Source organism: Vitis vinifera, chromosome 11 (genome assembly GCF_030704535.1).
Source record: "Vitis vinifera cultivar Pinot Noir 40024 chromosome 11, ASM3070453v1".
Taxonomy (NCBI): Eukaryota; Viridiplantae; Streptophyta; class Magnoliopsida; order Vitales; family Vitaceae; genus Vitis; species Vitis vinifera.
In genome coordinates this window covers 17699548-17725018 of record NC_081815.1, presented here as the reverse complement: position 1 = coordinate 17725018, position 25471 = coordinate 17699548, and the positions used below count along the sequence as shown (strand labels likewise).

The window sequence follows — 25471 nt, the reverse complement described above, 5'->3', positions numbered from 1 at the left end:
TATTGTTATTATTATTATTCTTATTACTATTATTAGTATTATTATTATTATTATTATTATTATTATTGTTATTATTGTTGTTATTATTATTTTTATTATTATTATTGTTATTATTATTATCATTATTATTATTATTATTATTATTAAAAATATATACTCTCTCTCAGTTCAATTTACTAATATTATTATTATCATTATTATTATTGTTATTATTAAAATTTTGTATCCTTGCAATTTAATTTCGTAAAGTTCATTTCTTCTTATTATTATTATTAAAAATATATGTCCTCGTAATTTAATTTCCTAAAGTTCATTATATTATTATTATTATTAAAAAAATCTATACTTTAGCCGTTCGATTTCCTGAAGTTCATTTATTATTATTATCATTATTATTATTATTATTATTATTATTATTATCATTATCATTATTATCATTAAAAATCTATATCATCGCAATTTAATTTCCTAAATTTCATTTCTTATTATTATTATTAAAAAATCTATATTCTGACAGTTCAATTTCTTGAAGTTCATTTCTTATTATTGTTATTATTATTATTATTATTATTATTATTATTATTAAAAATCTATACCCTTGCAATTTAATTTCCTAAATTTCATTTCTTATTATTATTATTATTATTAAAAATCTATATTCTAGCTGTTCAATTTCGTAAAGTTCATTTATTATTATTATTATTATTATTATTATTATTATTATTAAAAATCTATATTCTCGTAACTTAATTTCCTAAAGCTCATCCCTTATTATTATTATTATTACAAATTCAACTTTCAAAATCTATATCCTTGCAGTTTAATTCCCTAAAGTTCATTTCTCATTTTCTTTGGCAAATTTCATTTTAATTACCGAAGCTCTAATCTTTTAAATTTAATTCCCAAGACTCCAATTTTCCAATAAACTTCAAGAATCCAGTTTTCACTCGAAAAGTTTTAATTACATTTCGGTTCTTAAATAGTCTTCTGATCTTCTCGATTCTACATAAACGAAAATAAATTCTTCATAATTCTAGGACACGAAATTTGTAACACTAATTCATGAACCATAAATTGGGCTTTGGTGGGGGCCCGATGTTTGATCCATTTCGACCGTCAATTATCGTGCTTACTGTATTTCGCTTGAGCTTCGTTTTGCACTCCAATATGTATGAGCTATGTTTTGTATTCATTAATTGTGCACTAATCCCGTTTCTTGATAGCGCATTGTGGCTCGTGGCCGAGGTACGCATCCACTTCCTTTCTAGTCAATCTCTATTGCGTGTTTTGATTCTCATATTGTGCATGATTTAGGTGAATATCCATTGACTCTCTCGTTGATTGCCACGTCAGCTTCATTCTATTAGTAGAGACCCGACTTTAGGGACTTAGAGGGGTGCTACGGTCTTTACCATACATTCCCGATAAGTAACCTGACCCCCGAACTCGATCCGGTTTTTCACAGGCCGCCTTTTCCAAAACTAGGAGTCACACTTAGGGTTTTTCTTTCTTATTTTATTTACCCTTTAAAAATAAAACAAAAACAAGTGGCGACTCCAAGTCATTTTCAAATAATCAATAAATCATTTTTAAATAAAAATTGAGCTCGCCATTCGAGTGGGAAATGCATTGAGCCGAAATGCGGGGTCCACAACATTTTATTTTATTTTTGTTCCAATTCTAGTTTACCTTATCAATCAAAGCATTAAAAGAAAATGTATTTTTTTTATAAAATTATAGTATTATACTTAATTAATTATTAATATAGTTACTTATACAAATATTAAATTAAATTTAAAAATATATCCTTGTAATATTAGTGCTAATGGTAAACTAAAATTAATAAAATTTAGAAGAATTTTTTAGTATCATTAAAAGAAAGAATGACTAAATATATATTCTTGTTTGATAACTATTTTTCAAAACAATTTTGAAAAATAGCTTTTAAGATTAAAAAAAAAAAATATTATTTAATATTTTTTAAATAAAAGTTTGTTTGAGAAGGCAAAATATTTTTAATATTTTTTTAAATATATTTAAAAATACTTTTTATATCTGTAACTTTATTTTAATTATTATATATGCTTGTATAATTATTTTTTAGAATAACTTTTAAAAAACATTTGAAAACAACTAAAAACTTTTTATCCAAAAATATTTTATTTTTGTTTTTGAAAACCTAAAATAATTTCTGGTTATCAAATGTATTTTTCATTTTTTTAACTTTTTAATTATTTTTCAATACAAAAAGGCAATTGAGGATTGATTAATATAAATTTTTATAGGTTAAAATGACTTAAATTTTAAAATAAAAATAATATTAAGAAATTGTATTTTGAAAAACAATATAACACATATTTAGGGTAATTACTTAAATAATTTTTTTAAATACTTCTTTGTTTGATAATTTAAATTATGATTTTTTTTCAAAAAAAAAAGAAGAAAGAAAAAACATTTGGAAAATCAGGGGGCAGTCAGGACGTTTTCAATCGACCTGAAGGGTAATTCAGACAATTGATACCTCAACATCCCAATCAACGGCACAGATCTTTCTCTCCGTCGCTAGCCAAATATGAACCGTTGGATGATTTGAGCCCACGACACTGAAACCAAAACCCTAACTATAAAACCCTAATTTCATAGTCTAAATATGTTCTCTTTGAGTTAGGAGCTGCGAAAACCCTCGCTTCAGCGCCAGCTACAGGACGGTGAGTCCGAAAAAAATACTTTATTCTGATCTTTGTTTTATGTTCTTTAGATCTGTGATTCGAGTAATCATATGATTTCTATGTCTTGAAATCTTATACTCTTTTTGATTTGCCCGCTGTTTGGTTTATGAGAAAAGTGAGGAAAATGGAAGAAAATGGATGAAGATGAAAGAAAATGGACTTTCAGATCTCGTATTTTAGCTTTTGAGGATAGTTCCTTTTCTTTGTTTCTCGAGGGTTCCATTTGATAGATGGAAAATCTATTATGATCTCTCTTGGCATTCGGTTCGTGTTTTCTTTTCTCGTCACTGGACAATTTTTGGTGGAAGCAAACGGACTGTTTATGGTCGAAATTGTTGATTTTTTTGCAATGCCCACTTGGCTTGCCATTGGGCTGGATGTGCATTTTTCATTTGTGTCGATGAAGATTCTGTTGTTACTCTCTCTAGAACACTAGTTTACTTATTTATTTTTATTTGGATAATTGACTGTTCAAGGTGGAAGCTGTTAGTTGTTTGCCCCGCCCCTTTTCGCATGTGATTGAGCTAGTATTAAGTTTTTCATAGGCCATTTTGGCTTTTGATTGAGCTAGGGTCAAATTTTTTATCAATCTTAATGCGATATTCATTATAATTTTCCTTAGACCACAGATTTTTTGTATTCTTTTACCAAAAAAATTTTATCTGAAGTTTTGGTGGAAGAAAAAGGAGCCATTGAAAAAAAATTGATTGTTTATGATCAAAATTGTTTTTGTTCAGAGCGCAGATTTGGTTTGTGATTAAGGATTTGAAATTTTCATTTGTTAAATGTAAAATGTCCTACGATTATCTTTAGAGCAGAGCTTTATGTTTGGTGTTTTTTTTTTAATGGGAAAATTGCCCCCTGAAATTTTGCATTGAAACAGAATGAAGTTTCCATTTAAAATTGATCCTTGATGGTCAAACTTGTTATTGTTCTGCAATGCCTATTTAGCTTGTCATTGGGTGACCTTCTAACTCAAATTTAATTGGCTCTGATTTTAGAGAGAGATGGGTGGAGAGGAAGTGAAGGGAGTTGTGGTTCCAGAATCGGTGCTGAAGAAGAGGAAGAGGAGTGAAGAATGGGCTTTGGCCAAAAAGCAGGAGCTGGAATGCACCAAGAAGAAGAATGCCACAAACCGCACGTTGATTTATGTTAGGGCTAAGCAGTATGCCAAGGAATACGATGAGCAGGTAACTATTGGGATTTGTAAATTATTGATGGTGTGGAAGTTTATGCTTTATAGCAGTAGTTTGATTAAGTGGGTGTTATATACTTATTTCTTCTTGTTCAGCAAAAGGAGCTGATTCAATTGAAGCGAGAGGCCAAATTGAAGGGTGGTTTCTATGTTAGCCCAGAAGCCAAGTTGCTGTTCATTATCAGAATTCGTGGGTATGTCATTTACAATGTTCTTTCAATAAATTAGCTTGTTGCGTGTGAAGGAGTGTTGATTATAATTATGAATCTTTTAGGATCAATGCTATGCACCCGAAGACCAGGAAGATTTTGCAGCTTCTACGATTGAGACAGGTAAAGATTGATACTTTTTTTTGTGTTTTCTTTTTGGTTTTTTTGCTCTTTTCTTTAATAATTATAACTGGACAAAAAAAAAGTTTCTGCTGATGGTTTTCCACATGAAATTTATTGCTATTTATGTGCTATTGATGATTACAGCTCCAATAGAATATCCATATTTTATTATTCATAGTGCTTGCTTTGGTGCCTTTTGATTTAGAGTCAGCAACCTTGAGGTTGCTATGCTTTCTACAACTTAAACGGCAGTCGTATTTGGTTGTCAATATGAGTATGTTGTTTATAATAGGAAACTATTGGTGCAACAGTATGGAATCCATTAACTTCCTTTTTCTGTATTTATTTTTTGATCCAGCACAATGTCAACACTTGACTGTAATTTTGCTAACTTTGGACCTTGATAGTAATGCTAATGGTGTCATTTTAAGCATGCCTAGGTTAGATTGTTAGGGCTCAGTTCCTTTGGTTTTCCTAAGATTATGATTTCTCGTTGTTGCTTTTGTGTTACACTTAATAAGCAACTTTGTGATTTGATGAGCAGTGTCTAATCTTACTCTAGGTGGTTGAATGAGTGGTATGTCTGATGCTAATGAGGTCAGATGATTACCTGTACCTGCTCTTCCTTGCTAAACATTTAGATTATCACCTATCTGTGTCCTTATTCCTTATCAAATTGAATCTGACCTAGCAGAACTGACTCAATGGTTTTCTTTGGTTGGGGTAAGGGGATGAGAGGATTGGTCATTAGGTGAAAGTTTTCAACTTCTGTTACCCAAGGGATGCTTCTTTGCTATTGCATGACAATTTGCAGAGTAATAAGCTTGAGAACCCATGCCCCTCTTCAATGTGTTCAAGGATGCTTACCAGTTGATTTCTTTATGAATTCAAGAAATGATAGGATAGGAAGCTTTTGGTGTATTTGTGTAGTTCTCTTTTTCTCGTTTAATATTAATGCCTATGATAGTATTAATTATTGAAATCCAATAGGACACGGTTACCTCAAGAATTATATTGTATTGAAAGTGTTATACTTTGAATGATATGTTTGAAAATTCTTGTCTTTTGAAAAGTTTCAATTGATTTCAATAACTCTCATTTATTTTCTTTGATATGTTCAAAGATAACAGTGGAAATGGTTAATGCTGTGCCTGGCAGCTTCTTGTTTATGTGGCCCTAAGCATGTAATGCTGAATATTTGAGTGCCAACTGCTATATGTCATAAATATGGAAGATTATTTTTACTTTTATCTAGAGAAAAGATGTATGCCATTTGTTCATATAGCAGTTGGCCAAACATGTAAAAGACAAAATTGATATGGATATCGAAAATTGCTATTCATTTGAACCATATTCCTTATATGGATTCATTGATATCTAAGTCTCTCTTAAGTGCTATGGTATTGAGGGAACTTCAGATTGTGTTGTTCGGTAAATGTGGTTGAGTTTGGGTTGGTGGCCCATTTTTTACATCATAGTTAACTCTATTTGCTTTTTATTGATTGAATGGTTCACATGATTCATTCTGAGCACAATTATTTCATCTTATTTGAGACAGGGAACTTAAAGATGCTACTGAATTTGATTCCTAAACATGGTTCAGTTGGATGAACAGTATTTTACTTGTACCTGAGATGCCTTCTCATATCCACTGAGGTCATTGATCTTATTGGACCGTGGAGCACAGTATTTCTTGGTCTTTGGGCTTGATTAATTTTTATGCCAAATTTCTGTTGGAGAGAAATGATCGATACTTACTGCTGCTATTTATTTATTCATTTTTTACAGTGATAATGCTATTTCTACTCGGGCTTTACTTTTTGTTTTGTGAATGGTCTTTGGTCATTCATGTGGTTTTCCTTGTGTTTTAGTTGTGTCAAAGTTATTTTTTCCTTGTTACCTTACAGATTCGTAGTCGTATTTAAAAGAATTCTTTTATGGTTTCAGATATTTAATGGTGTCTTTCTGAAAGTAAACAAGGCAACAATGAATATGCTGCACAGGGTTGAGCCTTATGTGACATACGGGTATGTGTTCTGACTGCCAACTTCATAACCTTCAGGGATCATATCTCCACATGCAATCTGTTATTCATATACTGAAGATTGTTTCAGGTATCCCAATTTAAAGAGTGTCAGGGAACTGATTTACAAGAGGGGTTATGGAAAACTTAACAAGCAGAGAACTGCTCTGACTGATAACTCAATCATTGAACAGGTTTGTTGTAGGTTAAATAACATTTATATGTTCGATGTATTGCTATAAACTGGCTTTTCAATGACATTTTGGTATGTTATTGCAGGCTTTGGGCAAGTTTGGAATCATTTGCATTGAAGATCTCATCCATGAGATTATGACTGTTGGGCCACACTTCAAGGAGGCAAACAACTTCCTGTGGCCATTCAAGCTTAAGGCACCACTGGGTGGCCTTAAAAAGAAGAGAAATCACTACGTAGAAGGTGGTGATGCTGGAAACCGTGAAGATTACATTAATGAACTCATCAGGAGGATGAACTAGGTTTTTGCAGAATATGGTTTCATTAAAGTTTTTGAGGTTCTTTGTGCTACATTTTTGGCCATTGAAGTTATCAGACAAGAGTTCCCTATCTTTCATTACTGAACATTGCAAACTGATTAGCATTGCTATTTTGATGTTGGATTTAAGATTTTTGTTTTTATGGAAGTTTAGCTTGCGCCTTGAATTCCAACATTCCGCCTCCTTAGTATTGCATTTAGTTCTTGGTGATTGGGTTGGGCGTCTCGGCTCATCCCTTGCTTAGATCTCAAATCTGCATATTTTCTAGCATTTTCTTTGGAGTTTTGGTCTTAGGCTGATCCCCTGCTACTCTCTTTAGTACTGCGGAAATAATTTCTATTGGGAATTTGCATTTTATGGGTTAATAGAATGCCTGCTGTTTCCCTCATATATTCCAATTTTTCATTTTAGTGGTCAATTTCTTCAAAAAGTAAATCTCTCCACTCAGTCTCTCTTCTCCCAGAAAACCAAAGAGACGCGAGCTTTGTTTAGCTGAAAATGAGTATTTTTCTACCTTCCATCATCAATGTCTGTACTGGTAAATGAATCCTATTCGCTTTCACTTTTATCATAAAGGATTGAATTGAGCGAAAGAGGGCCAAAAAGGAGTCCTATTCTTGATTTGATAAAGTGTGATCGGGGGGATTGGGAAGGCGCCTATGGACCAACTGTTTGGAACCGAGAATCTTGGGGAGATAGAACAATGCTTCACCAGGGGTCCTGCTTTCTTCGAGAAACACTGAATGGAATATGAGAAACAGGGTGAAAGAGAGAAGCACTGCATGGATAAGCGCTCTTCCTTTCCCTTTTGTCTCAACCAAAATTAACAATTTAACAAGCATGTGAAGTGATACAATGTTCATTCCTAGTCTTTTGCCTGAGACAATCTGCCCTACCCGAAGCTTGTGATAGTGCAAAAGAGTAAAGCTCCTGCAAGGCATTTTCTATTTTTTATTTTTAAAGATAAAAAATTAATAATACCTCATATAAAATATAAGAAACTATCTTAGATTCTTAAATATTATTATTTTTTATTTAAAAAATTATATATATATATATATATATATATATATATATTAAAAATAAAAAATGATCGGATTAAGAAATACTACGTGTAGTCACCCACTTGCTTGCATGTGAAACAGGCCTCAAAACCTGACACGTATAACAAAATTCAGAGAAAATAAACCACGGAAAAGAGAGAGGTGCGCGCGGTGGCTTTGCCATTGAGGAAGAAAGGCCATGGAAGCGTACAAGGAGAGGAAAGAGCAGTTGGAGAAGGAAGAAGAAGATGAAAAGGGAAAGAAGAGTACCAAGGGAACGGCGTCGTTTGATCCCATGGCAAAGGCAGTGTTACGTGAAGCCATCATCACCAAATCCAACTGTGGAGAAGATGAAGAGAAGATTGGAGTGAAGGATGCTGAAGATGTGCTGGTTTTCTCCAGATCTGTTCACAAAACTGATTCTTCTCTTGACTGAAATATAATGTTGGGCTCATGTGTATGCTTCTCTTTATCTATTATATTTGAATTAAGGTTTTGTTTTTATTAATGATTTTGTGTTTTTCACCTGTTATCGTGATTGTTTCATCGTACAAAACCATTAACTATTTTTGGTTCTTGAGAAATTCATATCAAGGTTCCTCTGAAATTACCGAGAAAAGAAAATAAAAAAAAACCGTACGAAAATGATTTTGTTTTTCTTTTAAGTTACGTTTTGAAAAATAGTTTTCGGAAAAAAAATCTAATATAATTAAAATTAATTAAAAATTCATAAAATTTTAAATTATTTAATCTTTATTTAATGGATTAGAATAAGTAAAATAAATTTTTAAAAATTATTTTTCTTTTCTTTTATTTTTTTCTTTATTTTCTTTCATTTTCTCTCAAATTTTCCGTAACCAAACATTAAATGCTTGAATGTAATAAAAAAAAAGAAGAGAAAATGTTGATAGATTTTTATTTTTTATTTTATTTTTTATATAAATGTCATTGTTATGGGATAAAAGGTAAGAAGAGATAATTTTTTCATTACTTTCTTGAACCATTTGGAGCGGAAAGAAAAATTATTTTTAATTATGAAAAAGGAGTTTTATATTGTTTGTTTCATTATGTTATTTTTATTGTCATGAACAAAGGTTGGAAGAAAATAATCCTCAACTTAACAGAAAATATATATATAGAAACAAAAAGTAGAAAAAGAGTAAAGGAAAAAAAAATTAAAGATAATAATTTAATTTTATGTAATAGTTCAAATTTGATTTATTTTTATGAAAAATTAAATAATTTGAAAATATATAATTTTTTTGATAATTTTTTCTTAACATAATTAAATATGAGAAAAATTATTATTATTTTAAATATTTTTTAATTAAACATAATCTAAACATAATTAAAAGGTAAATCAAATCCTAAGCCTTGGACTCCTTAAACATATAGCAATAAAAAAGAATATTTATATTAATATAAAAAATTTATATATAATTTATTTTACTATTTTTGTATTTGGTAGTATTTTTATTCGAAATATTTTTAATAAAAGTGTTTTGTAATTTTTTAGAAAATGATATTTTTTTAGATTTTTAAGGGTTTCTTAAATTTTGTTAAACACTTTTTTTTTAAATACTTTTTAGATTAAAAATATTTCTTACCAAATGAATTCTTATTTATTTATGTGAAAAATTTCGTGAAGTGCTCTTAGGTTTACAAGTTCACTTCTTAAAATATCCCATATACGTAAGTGGGAACAGGGGAAGGGGTCAGATTTATCCTGACGGGAGTAAGAGTAATAATACAGTTTATAATGCTACAACGACATGTATAGTAAGCAAAATCATACGAAAAGAAAAAAGGGGTACGAAATAACCATAGCGGATGCATCAGATGGATGTCAAGTGGTTGATATTATCCCTCCAAGACCAGAACTTCTTGTTTCAGAGGGTGAATCTATTAAACTTGATCAACCATTAACGAGTAAGATGTTAGTGATTTGTGAGAAATGATGGGAGGATGGAAGATAATAGTTGAATATGAAAAATTGGAAAATATTTTTTAATAAGAGTTTTATTTTCATTTAATTATACATATTTAATAGAACTTTTGTAATATTGTACACCTCAAATTTTTCCTATTTAATTAATTTATTTATTATTATCTTTTTAACCTAATATTTTAAACTCATTTTTATTTTAATTTATTATTATTATTATTATTTTTACCTTAAATAAAACCACTTCATTTCCGAAACCAAAATCGTTTATTTATTTATTTTTATTTTTATTTTTTATTTATTGAAGTTATTTTCTTATTAATTTTAAACAATTTTTTTAATACATAATAAAAGTCAAGCAAAAAGTCATATTTAAATAAAAATGAAAATCACGATACTTATTTGTAAATAATTTTGCAAAGGTTCTTTCTCCAAATAATTTATTAAGGTCTTCTTAAATAAAATTAAGATTGGAATAATTTCTTTTTTTTGAACCAAAAAAAAATCACATTTTAATTAAGTTTAAAGACACAATCTTTTTAATCAAATTTCTTATAAACTTGTGCAAATTCTTTTGTTAAGGAAAAATTTCTTTTAAATAAAATTGTAAAAAAATCTGTATTTAATAAAGGTTTATAAAAATTATTTTTTAAGATAAACTCATAATTTTATTTATTTTATTTTTTAAGGTATTTTTTTTTTAAAATTAAAATGATTTTTTTAATTTTAATTTTAATTTTTTTATAAAGTTAAGAAATAAATTATATATATATATAAATTATTTTTTTTAAAAACTTCTTCACGGATCATTTTTTTTTCTATACAAGTAAAATAAAATTCTCTCATAGGTTCTTTTTTTTTTTTTTTTTCCTTTTCCAAACAATAAAATTGTCAAAATATAGATTTCCTTTTTTTTTTTTCTCAAATAAATTCCTTTTAAAAAAATCAAATTAGAATGCTTTTGTGAATAAAAAATGAAAAATTGGAAAATTGGATGAACTCTTTATTTTATTTTTATTTATTTATTTATTTTATTTTTATAAATTCCAAATCTTTGAAGACAAGTAATAAATTTGAAATCTCTTTTTTATAGAATCAAAGATAATTTTTTTTTAAAGTTTTACTAAAATTGTAAAACTTTTTCAATAAAACATTTGTTTTCAATAATTTTTTTAATAAAATTAAATAATAAATCTTTTTGGCAAATAAAAAAAGGGGATTGAAACATTTTTTTTAATAATTTCCTAAAAATTCATTTTCCTATTAATAAAATTAGATTGAATTTTGATTTTTTTTTTTTTTTTTTTGTAAATGAAATTGTAAAAAGTCTTCTTTACTTAATTGAAATATCTTTGGTAGATAGAGTATAAAAAGTATATTTTTCTAAATAACTTGTAATTTTTATTTATTATTATTAAATCATTTTCTTGTAAATAAAATTGTTTTCAATAAATTTTTTTAATAAAATAAGCGAAAATAATTTTCTTGCATACAAATTAAACCAAATCAAATCATTTGTTTTTCATAAATTGAAACATTTTCCTATAAATTGAAATCATTACCTCCAATTTTGATTTTTTGATTTTTTATTTTTTTAATGCAAATAAATTCTTTCAAAATTTCTTTGTCGTGACATTTGAAATAAGATTTTTTTTAAAACTAATTTAATAATTCGATTCATGTCTTTCTCTTTTTATTTATTTTGCTTATTCTTGTGATTTGATTTTATTATGACTTGTACATATTTATTTATATGATTCTTTTTTTTTGTATCAATGATTAATTAATTAATTGTCACAGTTACTTTCACTTGTTTAGTACAGACTATAGGTTTACGAGTTTAAAGGGGTGTGTTAGGGTTCACTACCGTATCTTCCTAATAAGTAACCTGATTCCTAAATTCAGATTCGGTTGTTGCACATATGTCTTTTCCAAATAAGGAGTCACATATGGTTTATTTTATTTTGTTTTTCCTCTTTTTCAAAATAAGTAACAACTTTTTTTTTTAAAAAAAAAAAATCAAATTTTCATAATAAAAAGCGAATCTCATCGTTCGAGTGGGAAAACACGTGAAAAATACCGGTCCAAAAATATCATTAACCTTTTATTTATTTATTTATTTAAGTTTTACTAAATATATCTAATCCTTGATTTGAAATTTCATTAAATATATTTTCTATACTTTCTTTTTTATTATTTTCACTTATTTCTCTCATTTAATTAAAATAAATGAAGTTTTCGATGAAATTTCAAATTAAAGAAGGTCAAATATATTTAACAAAATCCTAAAAAAAAGTGAGTGAAATTAACCCTATAATACTATCAAAGATTGCAACCAAGTTTACTTTCAATATACTTTGATTCATTTCGTGATAACTTAAGTTTTAGATTAATTTAATAACTTAACATCGTATTCAAGTTTTTGACATATTTTGAACTTGTTAACATTATCAAGTAAATAAATCAATTCATATCCCAAAAGTTACTTTCTAAAAGTGACTAGGTTAGTTCTTAATATAATAAATATAAACAAGTTGAGTTGAGTTGAGTTGAGTATTGGTCGAGGCTCATGTTGAGTATGTTGAGTTGAGTACTTTTGATTTATAGGCTAGCATCAACTTGAGTATGCCTCATATATGAACTGTTTGGCTAATCCTGAGGGCTAACTCAGTTGGTCCGGTCTTGGATTTGCTCTCCAATGGTCACCAATTTGAGTCCCCTCAGGACCACTAGAGGTTTACCCCGTCGTTAACTTCAGGGGCTCATGGGATTAATCGAGGTACGCGTAAACTGGCTCGGACATCCACGATTATAAAAAAAAAATATAGCTCAATTCGTGCATGTAGACTTATAATAATTCTACTCGGATCAGATAGAAATGAAAGACATTTTCTATATTTTTTTAAAACATAATATCATCTTTTTAACATCTTCCTTCACTAGTGGCCCATACCCAACTTGTGGAATGATAGACGGGAGAGAGAATCATGTGCAAGATAGAACTGCAAGTTGAGGGAGAGATTCATATACAAAGAACTGCACATTGGGAGAGATGAGAAACCAAACCTCAAGTTAAACCAAACTTTGATACCATGTTGAATAATTGATTTCAGTTCAAAATGTATATCATGCTCTTTAAGATATACATATTATACACCCTAATATCAATTTGAAATGTTGTGATCAATTTGTGTCAAGACCTGCTGAGTCAACTATCAATATAATCACCCCTTAACACACACACACACACACACACACACAAGCCTTCTTTTGAGCCACAGCTGCTTGGTAATAAGAGGATAGAAGAAGAAAATGTTATAGTGAAGAGACAGCAAATTGGCTTTTACTTTAAGCTAACAGTTAGCAAAGCACAGTCTCTGATAAATTAGCTTTAGCCTACAAATATTCCATCTATGTAAGTGCGTACTTCCCTTCCCTTTTCTCTGTAGAGAATATTTTCATGGATGGAACAGCTTCTGCTTCTACTGCTTTTTTCCTCGCCTCTTCAGCACCCCACATGGATGAAGAATAAGTAAAGCTTAGAAGGAAGAAGCCAGCAAGCTCTCTTCAATAATGGCAGCAAGAGATAGACCCCTCACAAAAATTGCAGATGCCTTCATAGAGCTTGCGGAATCTCTGAATTCTCCTAATCCCCGGCTTGAGGTCAGCCAGTTTGCTCGTGCCTGCCGCCTTGTCTCCCCTCTCATCGGTTTCCTGGGCATTGCTTTCAAGTTTGTCGAGATAGAATTCTCTTCTAAGGTGATTTTCTAATCACAGAAGTTCACCCCTTGAAGGCTGGTTTCATTTTCTTTTTCATTTGATCTCAGGTTCTTTTTCAAAATAGGCACGCATGCAGTAAGTTCAATACTGTTACAAAGTTATTAGAGGGACCTGGTTTAAGCAAAAATACAAATTTAGCCTAGTGGTTAAGCATCCTCCCTCTCTCCCCTTTATTTTTATTTTTAATAAAGTTATATTTCTTATAATCAATGGCAGCTCCGCCCCTAGAATGAATTGAATCTAAAGCTTTAAACAAAGTGAAACCTTAAAGCTCTGAATCAAGGTCAAATCCTACTTGAATTCGAGTGACTATGTTATTTAAGTTAATTGCTATGCTTAACATAAAGTGGAAAAAAGAAATAATAGTAACTTCGTCCCAAACATCTACCATTATACCCACAATGATCGGTCATATTATTGCCATTTATAGTGGAAATGAGCATTTGCCTATTTATATAACATATCGTATGGGAGGCCACAAATTGGGAGAATTTGCATCTATTCTAAATGTCTGGTAACACAAAATCTTAAGAAGTTTATTTTTGGGTTTTATATTTTCACATGTATAGTATGAATATGAAAATTCTCTTTTATTGACATAAAGAAAAATATATTAGTTATTAAAATTGTGTGAAAAAAGCTAGCTTCATAACTAGCAATTTCATTTGTTTCTCAATGAAAGGTTGATAATCTCATGGAAGCATCAAGGTATGTTAGTACACTAGATGCTATGATTGATCGTGAAATTGGGTTGAATTGTGCAAAGAGCTCGAATAGTAATTCAAGAAACCTTGTTCGAGTAAAGCGTTCAATTGACATGCTCAAGGTGATCTTCGAACAAATTTTAGCCAGAAGGTATGTTAATAAATTTCTTTATATTGCTTATTTAAGGTTATGTTTGGTTTCCGAAAAGTATTAAAGAAAGAAAAAAATACTAAGAAAAATGGTTTTATCATATTTGGTTTCAATATGAAAAATATTAAAGAAAATCAAATATAATTAAAATTAGTTAAAAATTAAAGTATTTTAAAATTATTTAATCTTTATAATAATTGAGGAAAATAAATTAAATGTGTTTGAAAAAACATATAAAATAATTTATTGATTTTAATTTTTTTTTTTTTTTTTACTTTTCCCCTCTATTTTATTTTCTTTATATTTTCTCTCAATTTTTTCGAGAACCAAACATAGGGTAAGTTTCTATTAAAATTGATAATTTAAAATGGTGTTAAAGTTTTAAGTGGTGGTGTATAGCGAGTTAATATATATTATTGACTTGTAATCCGATAAGTGAGCTTTTGGATTGATCACGGATAATGCAATGATATTATCATAGAGGAAACTCCATCATGGGTCCAGTTTCCACAGCATATCAACAGGTTTTTGCTCCCTACCATGGCTGGGCGATCAGAACAGCAGTTTCTGCTTCATTACCGACTCTTCCTACAAAGGCAAGGCTCATGAAGAAACTGAATGAAAATGGTAAGTCCATGTGAAATAGTGCTAAACTTGAACTAGTTTCAATATATAACTTAGTAAGGATTGCTACGATCAGTCAACACATTGCATTATAACCATGGGGTAGTACTTAAATTTAGTCATAGAGTTTGTTTTACAGTCGTTTTAAGAAGTGCTTTTAACTTAAAAAGTGTTTTTGAAAAAAAAATAAAAAATTAAGTATTTGATAAAGCTTAGGAAACACTTTAAAAAATCTAAAAAATCACTTATAATATTAAAAAATAATTTGTAATATTTTTTAAAGAAACATATGATACGTGATTTTTCTAAAAATACTTTCTAAGAAAATATTTCCATTAAAAACTTTTCGAATAGAAACACTATTATTGTCAAACATACTTTTAGTGTCTGTTTGATAGTGATTTTAGGAAATGTTTCTAATTTTTTTAATACTTAAAAAATTATGTCATCAAGTGTTGGAAAAGTTAGAAATGTTTTCTAAAATCACTACCAAACGCATTCTTAGAGTGTGTTTGGTACTGATTTTAGAAAGTGTTTTTGACTTTTCTAATACTTGAAAATTTTTATTTTTCAAGTATTAGAAAGACTAAAAATACTTATTAAAATCACTATCAAATGCTCTTTAAAGTGCGTTTGGTACTAATTTTAAAAAGTATTTTTAACATTTTTAATACTTGAATTTTTTTTATTTTTTAAGTACTAAAAAAAACTAAAAACACTTTTTAAAATCACTAGTTAATGATTTATCCAAATCCTCATTGAAGTTGAGATGACCAATTACATTTATTTATCAATTTTTAATGTATATATATGTGTATAAAACTAGCAAACATAAATATATACAAAACATTCTAATGGCATTGTCTTTGGTTTTCAGAGGCAACAGTGAATGCTCAAATGCAAAATTTTGTTGTTACATCAGCTCCAATCATACAATACATCGAAAATTTATTCCATTCAAGGGTGTCGGGTGATGAGATACTTGGATTAATTTGATGAGTGCAAAGTAAATGATCGTTGTATTGGAAGGTGACATGTCAATTCCATGCAATTTAAGTCAAAATGTATAAGGTACAATGTGTAAGTTTGTATTCCTTTATCATGTTTTATTCAGACATTTGTTGTGACTTTGGAATCTCCTCTCATTTTGCTAAATTAAATCGGTTTCATTTCAACCATTTCCTAAGTTAAGAGATCGACATCCATTTCAACCCTCCAAACATTTAAATGTTGTAACCATTTGAAATCATATTGGTTGCCTATTTTCACATTTTCCCGCACTCTCAATTCAAGTTTCCTAGCAACCATATTGAGATATTATTCTATTAAGAGGGAAAATTTTGATAGAGGAACTTTAAAGTTATGTTTGGTTTTAAAAAAAAAATTAAGGAAAATAATTTTTTCATATTTGGTCTTACTATAAAAAATATTGAAGAAAATTAAATATAATTAAAATTATTAAGAAATTTATATAGTTTTAAATTATTTAATCTTTACATAGACAAGTTAAATAAGTGAAAAGAGTTTAAAGTAGTACATAAAAATAATTTACTAACTTTAAATCTATTTTTTTATTTTTTTTTATTTTTTCTTCTTCTACTTTTCTTCTATATTTGCCTTTCCTCACATTTTCCTTCAAATTTTCTAATAACTAAAATATAGATATCAACTTTTTTTATTAAATTAAATTATTACTAAATTGGTCTTTAAAATTGTGGCTTCCCAATTTAATCAAATTTGGGCATGACATGTGGCATATATTCAAAAGATGACACATGGTGAAATTTGGACGGTCACAAAATTTAGTTTGGCATATAAAATCAAATCTTTTAATTGTAGTCAAAAGAGAATTAAAAAAATAAATATTATCTCGTTGACAAATTTATAAAGGAAACAAATGTTCCGAAGTCAAAAGAGAATTAAAAATAAATATTCTCTTGTTAACAAATTTCTTTAATGAAAGAGACAAGTTACCAAAATTAAGGAACCAAATTCTTTGAATTAAACAACTAAGTCTCGAGGATTCCAAATTTAATTCAATCTCCCTGTAAGTTTGAGAAATTACAAAAAAACTATATATGTGTTTTTTGCCTTTTGACAAAGTCATCAAGGAAAAGCCAATTTAGCCTCTCAATTGACTTTTAAAGTAAAAAAAAAAAAAACCACCTTCATCATCAACTTTTGGGTTGTAATCAAAGTCATTTAGGAATAAGCCACTCTAGGCCCTCAATTGACTTAAGGCTTCACAAAATCTTCCTACTAGTTTGAAAAATTATAGAAGAACTATACACGTGTTCTTCGTCTTTTGACAAAGCCATTTAGAAATAAGCTATTCTAAACCCTCGATTGACTTTCAAAATCAAGAAAACACTTTAGTCATCTACTTTTAAATTGTGATCAAAGTGAAAGAATAAAGGGAAAATATTCTTTTGTAAAGAATATTGACATTGAGATTGTATTCCACAATTATTAATTTTTTAATACAAATTTTTATTCACATTATTTTTCCTATAGTTTTGTTAATTTTGCAGGACTTCACGAAATTTATGCATTAGGATGAGTTTCCCATAATGAGTGTACTAATAAGTATGGTTATATATTAGACAAGACCTACATGAATCATGATGGGAGTTATCTAATAGTTATGATTTGTCAAACTATTATATTGTATGAATTCTCAATTTTAAAAGGATATTAGGTTTGTGCTGAAATCATTAAGAGGCTTTGACCTACGAGTGAGACTCTAAGGTGGTTATATATTCTTTATGGATTGGGTCAATATTGATGGAGGTTGATGACAATAGGTATTCTTAATATAGTCACCTTAATATTTCATGACATTGAGACAATATATTATTTTAGGTGATCTTGAGGACTTGTGATCATGAAATCTATGGTGTCGTAGTAATTCTTTTAGTGGAATTTGACATATGCATTTTGTGAGCTAGATATATCATTTGATCACATAATAGGAAGATATGTTACTTAAAGATTGGAGAAGTAATCTTGAGAGGTTGATAGTATATATCTCCTTAGATTATGGACATTCATGGGGATTTTGCAAGTAGTGGATAGTAGGACACAAATCTAAGTTTTTTTTTTTTTTTTTAATTTCAATTTAATATCATAGGGTATTGGAATGTAGTTGATTTTCAATAGTGGGATATTGAGTCAATTTCAGAATTGAAATTTTTAAGGAGTTTGTATTTTCTTATGGGTCCTAATGGTCTCTGCTTATACTTATATTCCTAGGTGATAGTATTTGAGGGTTGAGCTATTTTTACACATGAGTGCATAAAAGTGTTTTGGTGAAAAGGTAAGGTTGTACAAAAGCTTGTGAATGTTATTTCTAGATTGAGTTAATTGATTAATTGAAGCCCAATAGTTTAATTAATTGATTATAACCTAAGTGAGTTGGATTAAGTGACATAAATCGAATATGAGCTCAAGTCACTTAAGCCCATTGAAAGCCTATACAAACCTCCTTAGTGGTTAGGGCTTTAGCCTTCTTTTCTTGTCTTTTTGAAGCAAAATGTGGATCATTGGACCCATTAATAATGTGATGGTTCATTGACTCTTAACGAAGAAACCTTCTGGATTTGTAAGGGCTTATGTTGTTCAAATTCATCACCAAAACACAAATTAACAAGAACTTTTCCTCCAAAACCAACTCATAAAAGGGCACATAAGATGAGTAAACACAGATAGATAGTCCAAGTGATATTTGAGATTGCCCAATCATACTTCGGCCAGACTCAAGAAGGCATTTGGAATAAATTATTTTGGATACAAAGAAAGAAAAGTACTTTGTCATACAATCAATTTGAATAACCATTCCCTTGAATATTAAATGAAATAATATATGATATAGTTAGAATTTAATACATTTTTCATAAATATGTTAAAAGCATATTAAAAAGATTTTATCATACATCAAACCTAAATTATAAATTTATATAAATATTAAACTAGATTTGATTTAGTTCCATCTTAATTAAATTGAGTTTGGGTTAAAAGATTCAACCACAACCATACTAAATTACTAAAATTAATTTAATTAATTACTCAGGCCCATTCAAATATCGGGTTGGATTAAGTAAAGCCAATTGAGTTTTCCCTTGTATTAAATTGATGGAAAGAGATTAAAAGAGAAAGTTCTCAAAATTTTCAATCTTAACATTTGATCCTTTCTCAATTAAATTAATCCAAACCCAAAAAGAAACTAGAATGTTCTGAACACAATCATATGGAAAAGATAGCAACAATGCCCTTACAGCTCATTCTAACATGCCAGACTGCAACATATAGGACGAGTACAAAAGAATCAAATATTTGAACCCGCTTTGTTTTTGCTTTATTCCACCACCCACTTCATCTTGAAAATATGCTTGTCTGTGTCCTCTTTACTACTCCACTATCTATTGTCCTTCCTCAAAGAAACCAAATTAAACCAGCTACATACTTTCAGGCTTTAAGCTTCTTTGCTGCCTGTCTGTAACAACTGAAGCTGGAAACTGACTGACTCCTCATCAGGTACTTTCCTAACTCACTATGTTTTGTGTGTGTAGTTGTTTATGCATGAGCTCAAGAAAAATCACTAATTAATCTTGTTTTTCATATATAATCCACTTCTTTAGATAATTGCTATTGTAACTATTAGGTGATCAATTCTTTGAAAAAGTATTACACAAAGCCAATTGAAAGAATTTTTAGTTAATCTTTAGTGTATTGTTTATGCATGATGTTCATAGGTTCATTTGAAGTATAACTAACTTTCAAGTTCTGGTGGCAAAGGTATCTTAAGACAAAAACTATAGTTATATATGGATATTGTGACTTTCATTTGGGGTGTTGGAACGAAGCTGTGGGGGCCGGTTACTCATCAGATAGGCTATCTGGTCCACTATAAGAAGAATTTGGAGAATCTCAAAGCTCAAGTAGAAGCACTAGAGGCCTTAAGGAAAGATAACCAAGAATCTGTGCGAGCAGCTGAAATGAATGGAGAAGAAATCAAAGCTCAGGTGCAGATATGGCTGAAAGGGGCTGATGCAGCTATAGTGGAGGTGGAGAAAGTGATAGATGATTTTAAATTGAACAAGAGATGCTTTTGGGGGTGTTGTCCTGATTGCACATCGCGGTACAAGCTAAGCAGGAAAGCAGTGAAAGATGCAGTCACCATTGGTGAACTTCAAGATAAAGGAAAATTTGACAGGGTCTCGCTCCAAATTAGGAAGCCCTTGGAGATTGAGTCCATGATCTCCACGGGAGATTTTGAGGCCTTCGAATCAACACAACAGGCAATGAATGAGGTCATGAAGGCACTAAGGGATGATAACGTTAATGTCATCGGGGTCTATGGAATGGGGGGCGTGGGCAAAACAACCATGGTGGAGCAAGTAAGCGTGCAGGCCCGTAGAGATGAACTGTTTGATCATGTGGTCAAGGCTGTTGTTTCGCAAAACATCAACCTGAAGATGATTCAAGGTCAAATTGCAGATATGTTGGCAGTGAAGCTAGACGATGAGACTGAGGCCGGAAGGGCAGGCCATTTGAAGGAAAGGATAATGAGAGGAAGGAGGATCCTCATATTCTTGGATGATCTCTGGGGGAGAATAGAGTTAGCAAAAATAGGAGTTCCTAGTGGCAGGGACCTTGAAGCTTGCAAATCGAAAATCATATTGACCACAAGGCTGGAGAATGTGTGCCATGCCATGGAAAGCCAAGCAAAAGTCCCTCTTCATATCCTCTCTGAGCAGGATTCTTGGAGGTTGTTTAGGAAGAAAGCAGGAAATGCGGTCGATTCCCCTGATTTCCATGACGTAGCATGGAGGGTTGTCAAAGAATGTGGGGGTCTCCCAATTGCTCTAGTAGTAGTTGCAAGAGCACTGGGGGACAAGGACCTGGAAGAATGGAAAGAGGCTGCTCGACAACTTGAAATGTCGAATCCTACAAAAGATGATCATGATCACACGGTTTTCAGATGTATAAAGTTTAGCTATGATTACTTGAAACATGAAGACGCCAAGCGGTGCTTTTTGAATTGTTGCCTGTTCCCGGAGGACACCAATATCAACATCGAAGACTTGGTGAAGTATGGGATCGGGCAAGGGTTGTTTCAAAATGCTAATACAGTGGAAGAAGCAAGGGCTGCAGCAAGTTCCCTCCTCAAACATCTTAAAGCTTGCAGTTTGCTGTTAAACAGCGATCAAGAGGGGTGCGTGAAAATGCATGATGTTGTCCGGGACACCGCCATATCAATTGCTTCAGCTGGAGATGAACTTGCCTTTCTTGTGCACTCTGGTGCTGCCTTAAAGAAGTGGCCAAGGAGGGACAGCTATGAGGCCTACACAGCCATCTCACTCATGTCCAATGAAATCCAGGATCTCCCTGATGGCCTAGTATGCCCGAAACTCCAGACACTGTTGTTGCAGAATAACATTGACATTCAAGAGATTCCTGATGGCTTTTTTGAAAGGATGGAATCTCTAAGGGTCTTGGATGTGAACGGTGCGGATATCTCATCACTACCCTCGTCACTTGGGCTTCTGCTGAACCTTAGGACGCTTTGTTTAGATGGATGCAAGTCAACAGACATATCGATACTTGGAGAGTTGAGAAAACTTGAGATTCTCAGCCTCAGAGAATCCTGTATTGAGGAGTTGCCCGAAGAAATAGGAAAATTAGTCAGCCTAAGGATGTTGGATTTCACCATGAGTAGCGACCTCAAAAGAATTCGAAGTAACTTGTTATTAAGCTTGTCCCAGTTAGAAGAAATCTACCTGCAGGGTAGTTTTGGAGACTGGGGGAAGCCGATTGAAGGGATGGACCAAGAAACAAATGCAGGGTTCGATGAGTTGACACGGTTGCCTTACTTAAACACTTTGAAGGTGGACATAACAGATGCTGGATGCATTCCACAAACTGTTGTATCCAATCCAAACTGGGTAAAATTCAACATATGCATGAGCGAGGACTTATTCGTGCGGCTCATGGATGTGCATTTGTCAAAAATCATGGCTGCTCGTTCAAGAGCCTTGATTCTCAACACAACCATCAACACCTTGCCAGATTGGTTTAACAGCGTGGTGACTGAGAAAACCGAGAAACTGTTCTACATACATGGCAGTGGTTTACATAACATTATTTCAGAGTATGATCAAGGTAGGCTAAATGGCCTCAAGTCTCTCCTTGTTCAGAGTTGCTATGGGATAGTGCAGCTCATGAATACGGACATACATGTTTTAAATAGACCGGTTTTTGACAACCTTGAAGAGCTGCGTGTCCACAATATGGATTACTTGAAAGTGATGTGCGTTGGTGAACTACCACCCGGTTCATTGCGGAAACTGAAGTTTTTTCAGGTGGAACAGTGTGATGAGTTGGTTGGTACACTGCTGCAGCCAAATTTGTTGAAAAGACTAGAGAATTTGGAAGTTCTTGATGTGAGTGGCAATAGTTTGGAAGACATCTTTAGGTCTGAAGGGCTCGGGAAAGAACAAATCTTGTTGAGAAAATTGAGGGAAATGAAGTTAGATAAGCTGCCTCAGCTGAAGAACATTTGGAATGGTCCTGCTGAACTAGCAATCTTCAACAAGCTCAAGATTTTAACTGTGATTGCGTGCAAGAAATTAAGAAATCTCTTTGCCATCACCGTGTCTCGATGTCTTCTGCAACTTGAAGAGTTATGGATCGAGGATTGTGGTGGTTTAGAGGTAATAATTGGAGAAGATAAGGGAGAAGCATCCAGTAACATGTCCCATAAATCAAGAGTGAAGGAGATTGTTGAAAAACAGAAGGAAGAAGCAATGGAGAAGATCATCTTACCGCAATTGAAGAATTTATCTCTGCAAAATCTTCCACTGCTCACAGGCTTCTACTCCGGATTTGCAAGTATTCAATGCCCATCCTTGGAACAACTGCACACGCAGGATTGCCCGCTTTTTAGAGTTACCACAGATGAATTTCACAGCAGAAAGCAAGTCCAAGTAAATAACGAGCAGCATTTTCTCCTCCTCCGCAAAAGGTATGGTTGACGCCTCCAGGGTGTATAAGAAATTGCTATGTGAAACTTATATCGAATGCTATCGTTTTAGTATTTTCTTGAGCTTCATTAACTCAGCCTGATATCATGTGCTACTCTTAGGTGGTGTTATAAATTATCGTTTATTTCTTTGATTAGGCTTTGGGAGCTGAGACAATTTTCGTAAGAGAAGAATGATACAATACGGAAGGAAGATGGACAATACACAATGAAGGACCGGGCAAAGCCATGGGGTTAGCCACCAAGCTCGAGCCAATTCAAACAAGTGGACTAGCATTTTAACTGCCTGCCGGGAGAGTGGATCGTTACCCTCAGTTCTCTGAGCTCTCTAATGTTGGTTTTTATTCCTATCCCTCAACCTACTACTTTCTGTACTGTCGGAGAAAATCCACCAGCGTAGCCAGCAATTGCCTTTGGTGCACGTTCTCCTCAATGCTATTTTATATTCAGGTGTTGTTAGGAGCCATTTTATCGTCCTTTGAGTTTGGCAACCATTAAACCATGCCTTTTGTCATCCTTAGTTTCTCTTCGTATATGGCGCCCTTAGACATATTTCTTGAACACTATAAATTGCTTCCTAATATTGATAATATTTCTATACACATGCACAAGTTGTTGGATATCATTGTCTTTAATTAGCCAAGTTTTTTCTATCCCTCTACGCAGGCGATTCTCACAGTTACCGAACTCGTTGGTACAGTCCAGGTAAAACAAATCCATTATTTCCCTTTTTAATTAGCCATATGAGAATCGGTACAGTCCAGGTAAAACAACAAAATTCAATCAAACACATGAGACACTAATCATATGTGAAAATCCACCTATAGAAATTGTTTCGGCCTCTACAAATGCATAAAGTATGATCCATCAATTGTGATAAAAATCCACCAAATTAGATAGAAATGTATATAGTTTCACTTGATCTAGAAACTACTATGGTACAACTCCTACATATATTGACCAGCATCTACTCATCTTTTTCATTTTTGCAATGTACTATTCCCCATGCTCCTTATTAGATCACCTCAAAACTATATATGCTCATGTTTGATAGCTCAAATCCTTGAGTTATACAGGGATTTCAAAAATTTCCAAATAAAATCTTGACTTTGAGAGATTTTGGAACGAGGGTAGAACAATGGTGTTTTCTCTCGCTTGCTCTCTCTCTCTCTCTTTCAACAAAAATACTCAGGCACTTGAGCACCCTCTAGAATGGCGCTTAAACTTCCCTTATTAGAATAACACTTTCCGTATTTTATGCTTTTTTATTTGGGAGAATTGTGTTTTAAGCCCAATTGAGTTTGATAATTAAGATAAAGTCCTTTAATCACCCCTAATTGATTACAAGAAATTGAAATAGTAATGGGCAAAAATACTATTTTTTGATTCATTTTTATCTTTATTCTACTACTCTTCACATGCCACAACCATCAAATTATCTCTTATTTAACCATTTTTGGATTTTTCATTTTTAAATTATAAATTAAAAAATTATATTAATGATTTAAAGACTATTTGGAAAATACTTTCTAAAAAAAATGTTAATTTTTTATTTTATTTTATTTGTTATTATTATATTATATTTTATATATATATATATATATATATATATATATATTTAATTATTATTATTTTTTTCTTTTTCCTCTTTCTTCTCTTCCTCCACCTACCCCATGCTCTCCCCACGTCCAAAAGCCCCCTCTTTTTTCCTTTTTTTTTTTTTTTTGTTTTTTTCTCCCTCCATTTCCCAAGATTGGCTGGCCCTCCCCCAATGGGTTTTCCTCCACTTTTTCCCCCATTTCCAGCCGGTAGCCCGTCTTTCTCTTTGTTGATTTTTTTTTTTCATTTTTTTATTTTTTCCTCTCCCCGAATCCCAAAGGAGGAATGAGCGGCCCCCAATTTTTTTGGGGGATCCCTGGCTTTTCTCCGGCCTCCTTTCCCCCCTCATTTTTTTTCTTATTCCTTTTCTCTTCTCCCCTCCCCCCCCCCCCCCCTCCCCCGGAACTCTCACACGCCAGCCCCCAAATTTTTTTTTCCTTCTCCTTCTTTTTCCTCTTTCACAGCACTCCACCATACCTCCCTTCCAGCAGCACGACCTCAACACCCACTCCCGCCGGCGCCTTTTCCAGTGTCCCTCCATCCCCATTTTCTTCCTCCCATTTTATTTTAATTTTAATTTTAATTTATTTTGCTTCCGGAAAACCCGTGCATCCTCACTGTCGCCGGTAGAGCCACCGGCGAGTCACTGTCAGTCGGCAACCCCCTTTTCATCTCATCCGTTTCCCATTATTATTATTATTATTATTATTATTATTATTCAGGTCGCCGAGTTCCATCTGTCCTTCTGGACAATGGCTTGGCCCTGAACATATGTCCTCTGGCCACCGCCAT

The 25471-nt window shown here is 31.6% G+C and overlaps 3 protein-coding genes across 4 annotated transcripts; all 3 read left to right on the top strand.

The window, feature by feature from the left end:
• Positions 1 to 2584: 2584 nt before the first annotated feature.
• On the top strand, positions 2585 to 6964 carry LOC100242794 (large ribosomal subunit protein uL30y). Its single transcript, XM_002262661.4, has 7 exons — positions 2585 to 2708; positions 3731 to 3919; positions 4021 to 4118; positions 4199 to 4256; positions 6204 to 6283; positions 6371 to 6473; positions 6559 to 6964. Exons 2-7 carry the CDS (start codon positions 3737 to 3739, stop codon positions 6772 to 6774), a joined length of 738 nt encoding a protein of 245 aa, XP_002262697.1. The 5' UTR covers positions 2585 to 2708; positions 3731 to 3736; the 3' UTR covers positions 6775 to 6964.
• Positions 6965 to 13067: 6103 nt separating this feature from the next.
• LOC100242716 (accelerated cell death 11) lies at positions 13068 to 16214 on the top strand. Its single transcript, XM_010658579.3, has 4 exons — positions 13068 to 13539; positions 14243 to 14415; positions 14897 to 15042; positions 15917 to 16214. Exons 1-4 carry the CDS (start codon positions 13354 to 13356, stop codon positions 16033 to 16035), a joined length of 624 nt encoding a protein of 207 aa, XP_010656881.1. The 5' UTR covers positions 13068 to 13353; the 3' UTR covers positions 16036 to 16214.
• Positions 16215 to 19490: 3276 nt separating this feature from the next.
• LOC104880791 (probable disease resistance protein At4g27220) lies at positions 19491 to 23680 on the top strand. Of its 2 annotated transcripts, XM_010658581.3 has the most exons (3): positions 19491 to 19572; positions 19834 to 23062; positions 23219 to 23680. In XM_010658581.3, exons 2-3 carry the CDS (start codon positions 19863 to 19865, stop codon positions 23244 to 23246), a joined length of 3228 nt encoding a protein of 1075 aa, XP_010656883.1. In that variant the 5' UTR covers positions 19491 to 19572; positions 19834 to 19862; the 3' UTR covers positions 23247 to 23680. The 2 variants fall into 2 exon arrangements, with proteins under 2 accessions (XP_010656883.1, XP_019078424.1); XM_019222879.2 differs by having other exon boundaries at positions 19497 to 23062.
• The last annotated feature ends 1791 nt before the right edge of the window (positions 23681 to 25471 follow it).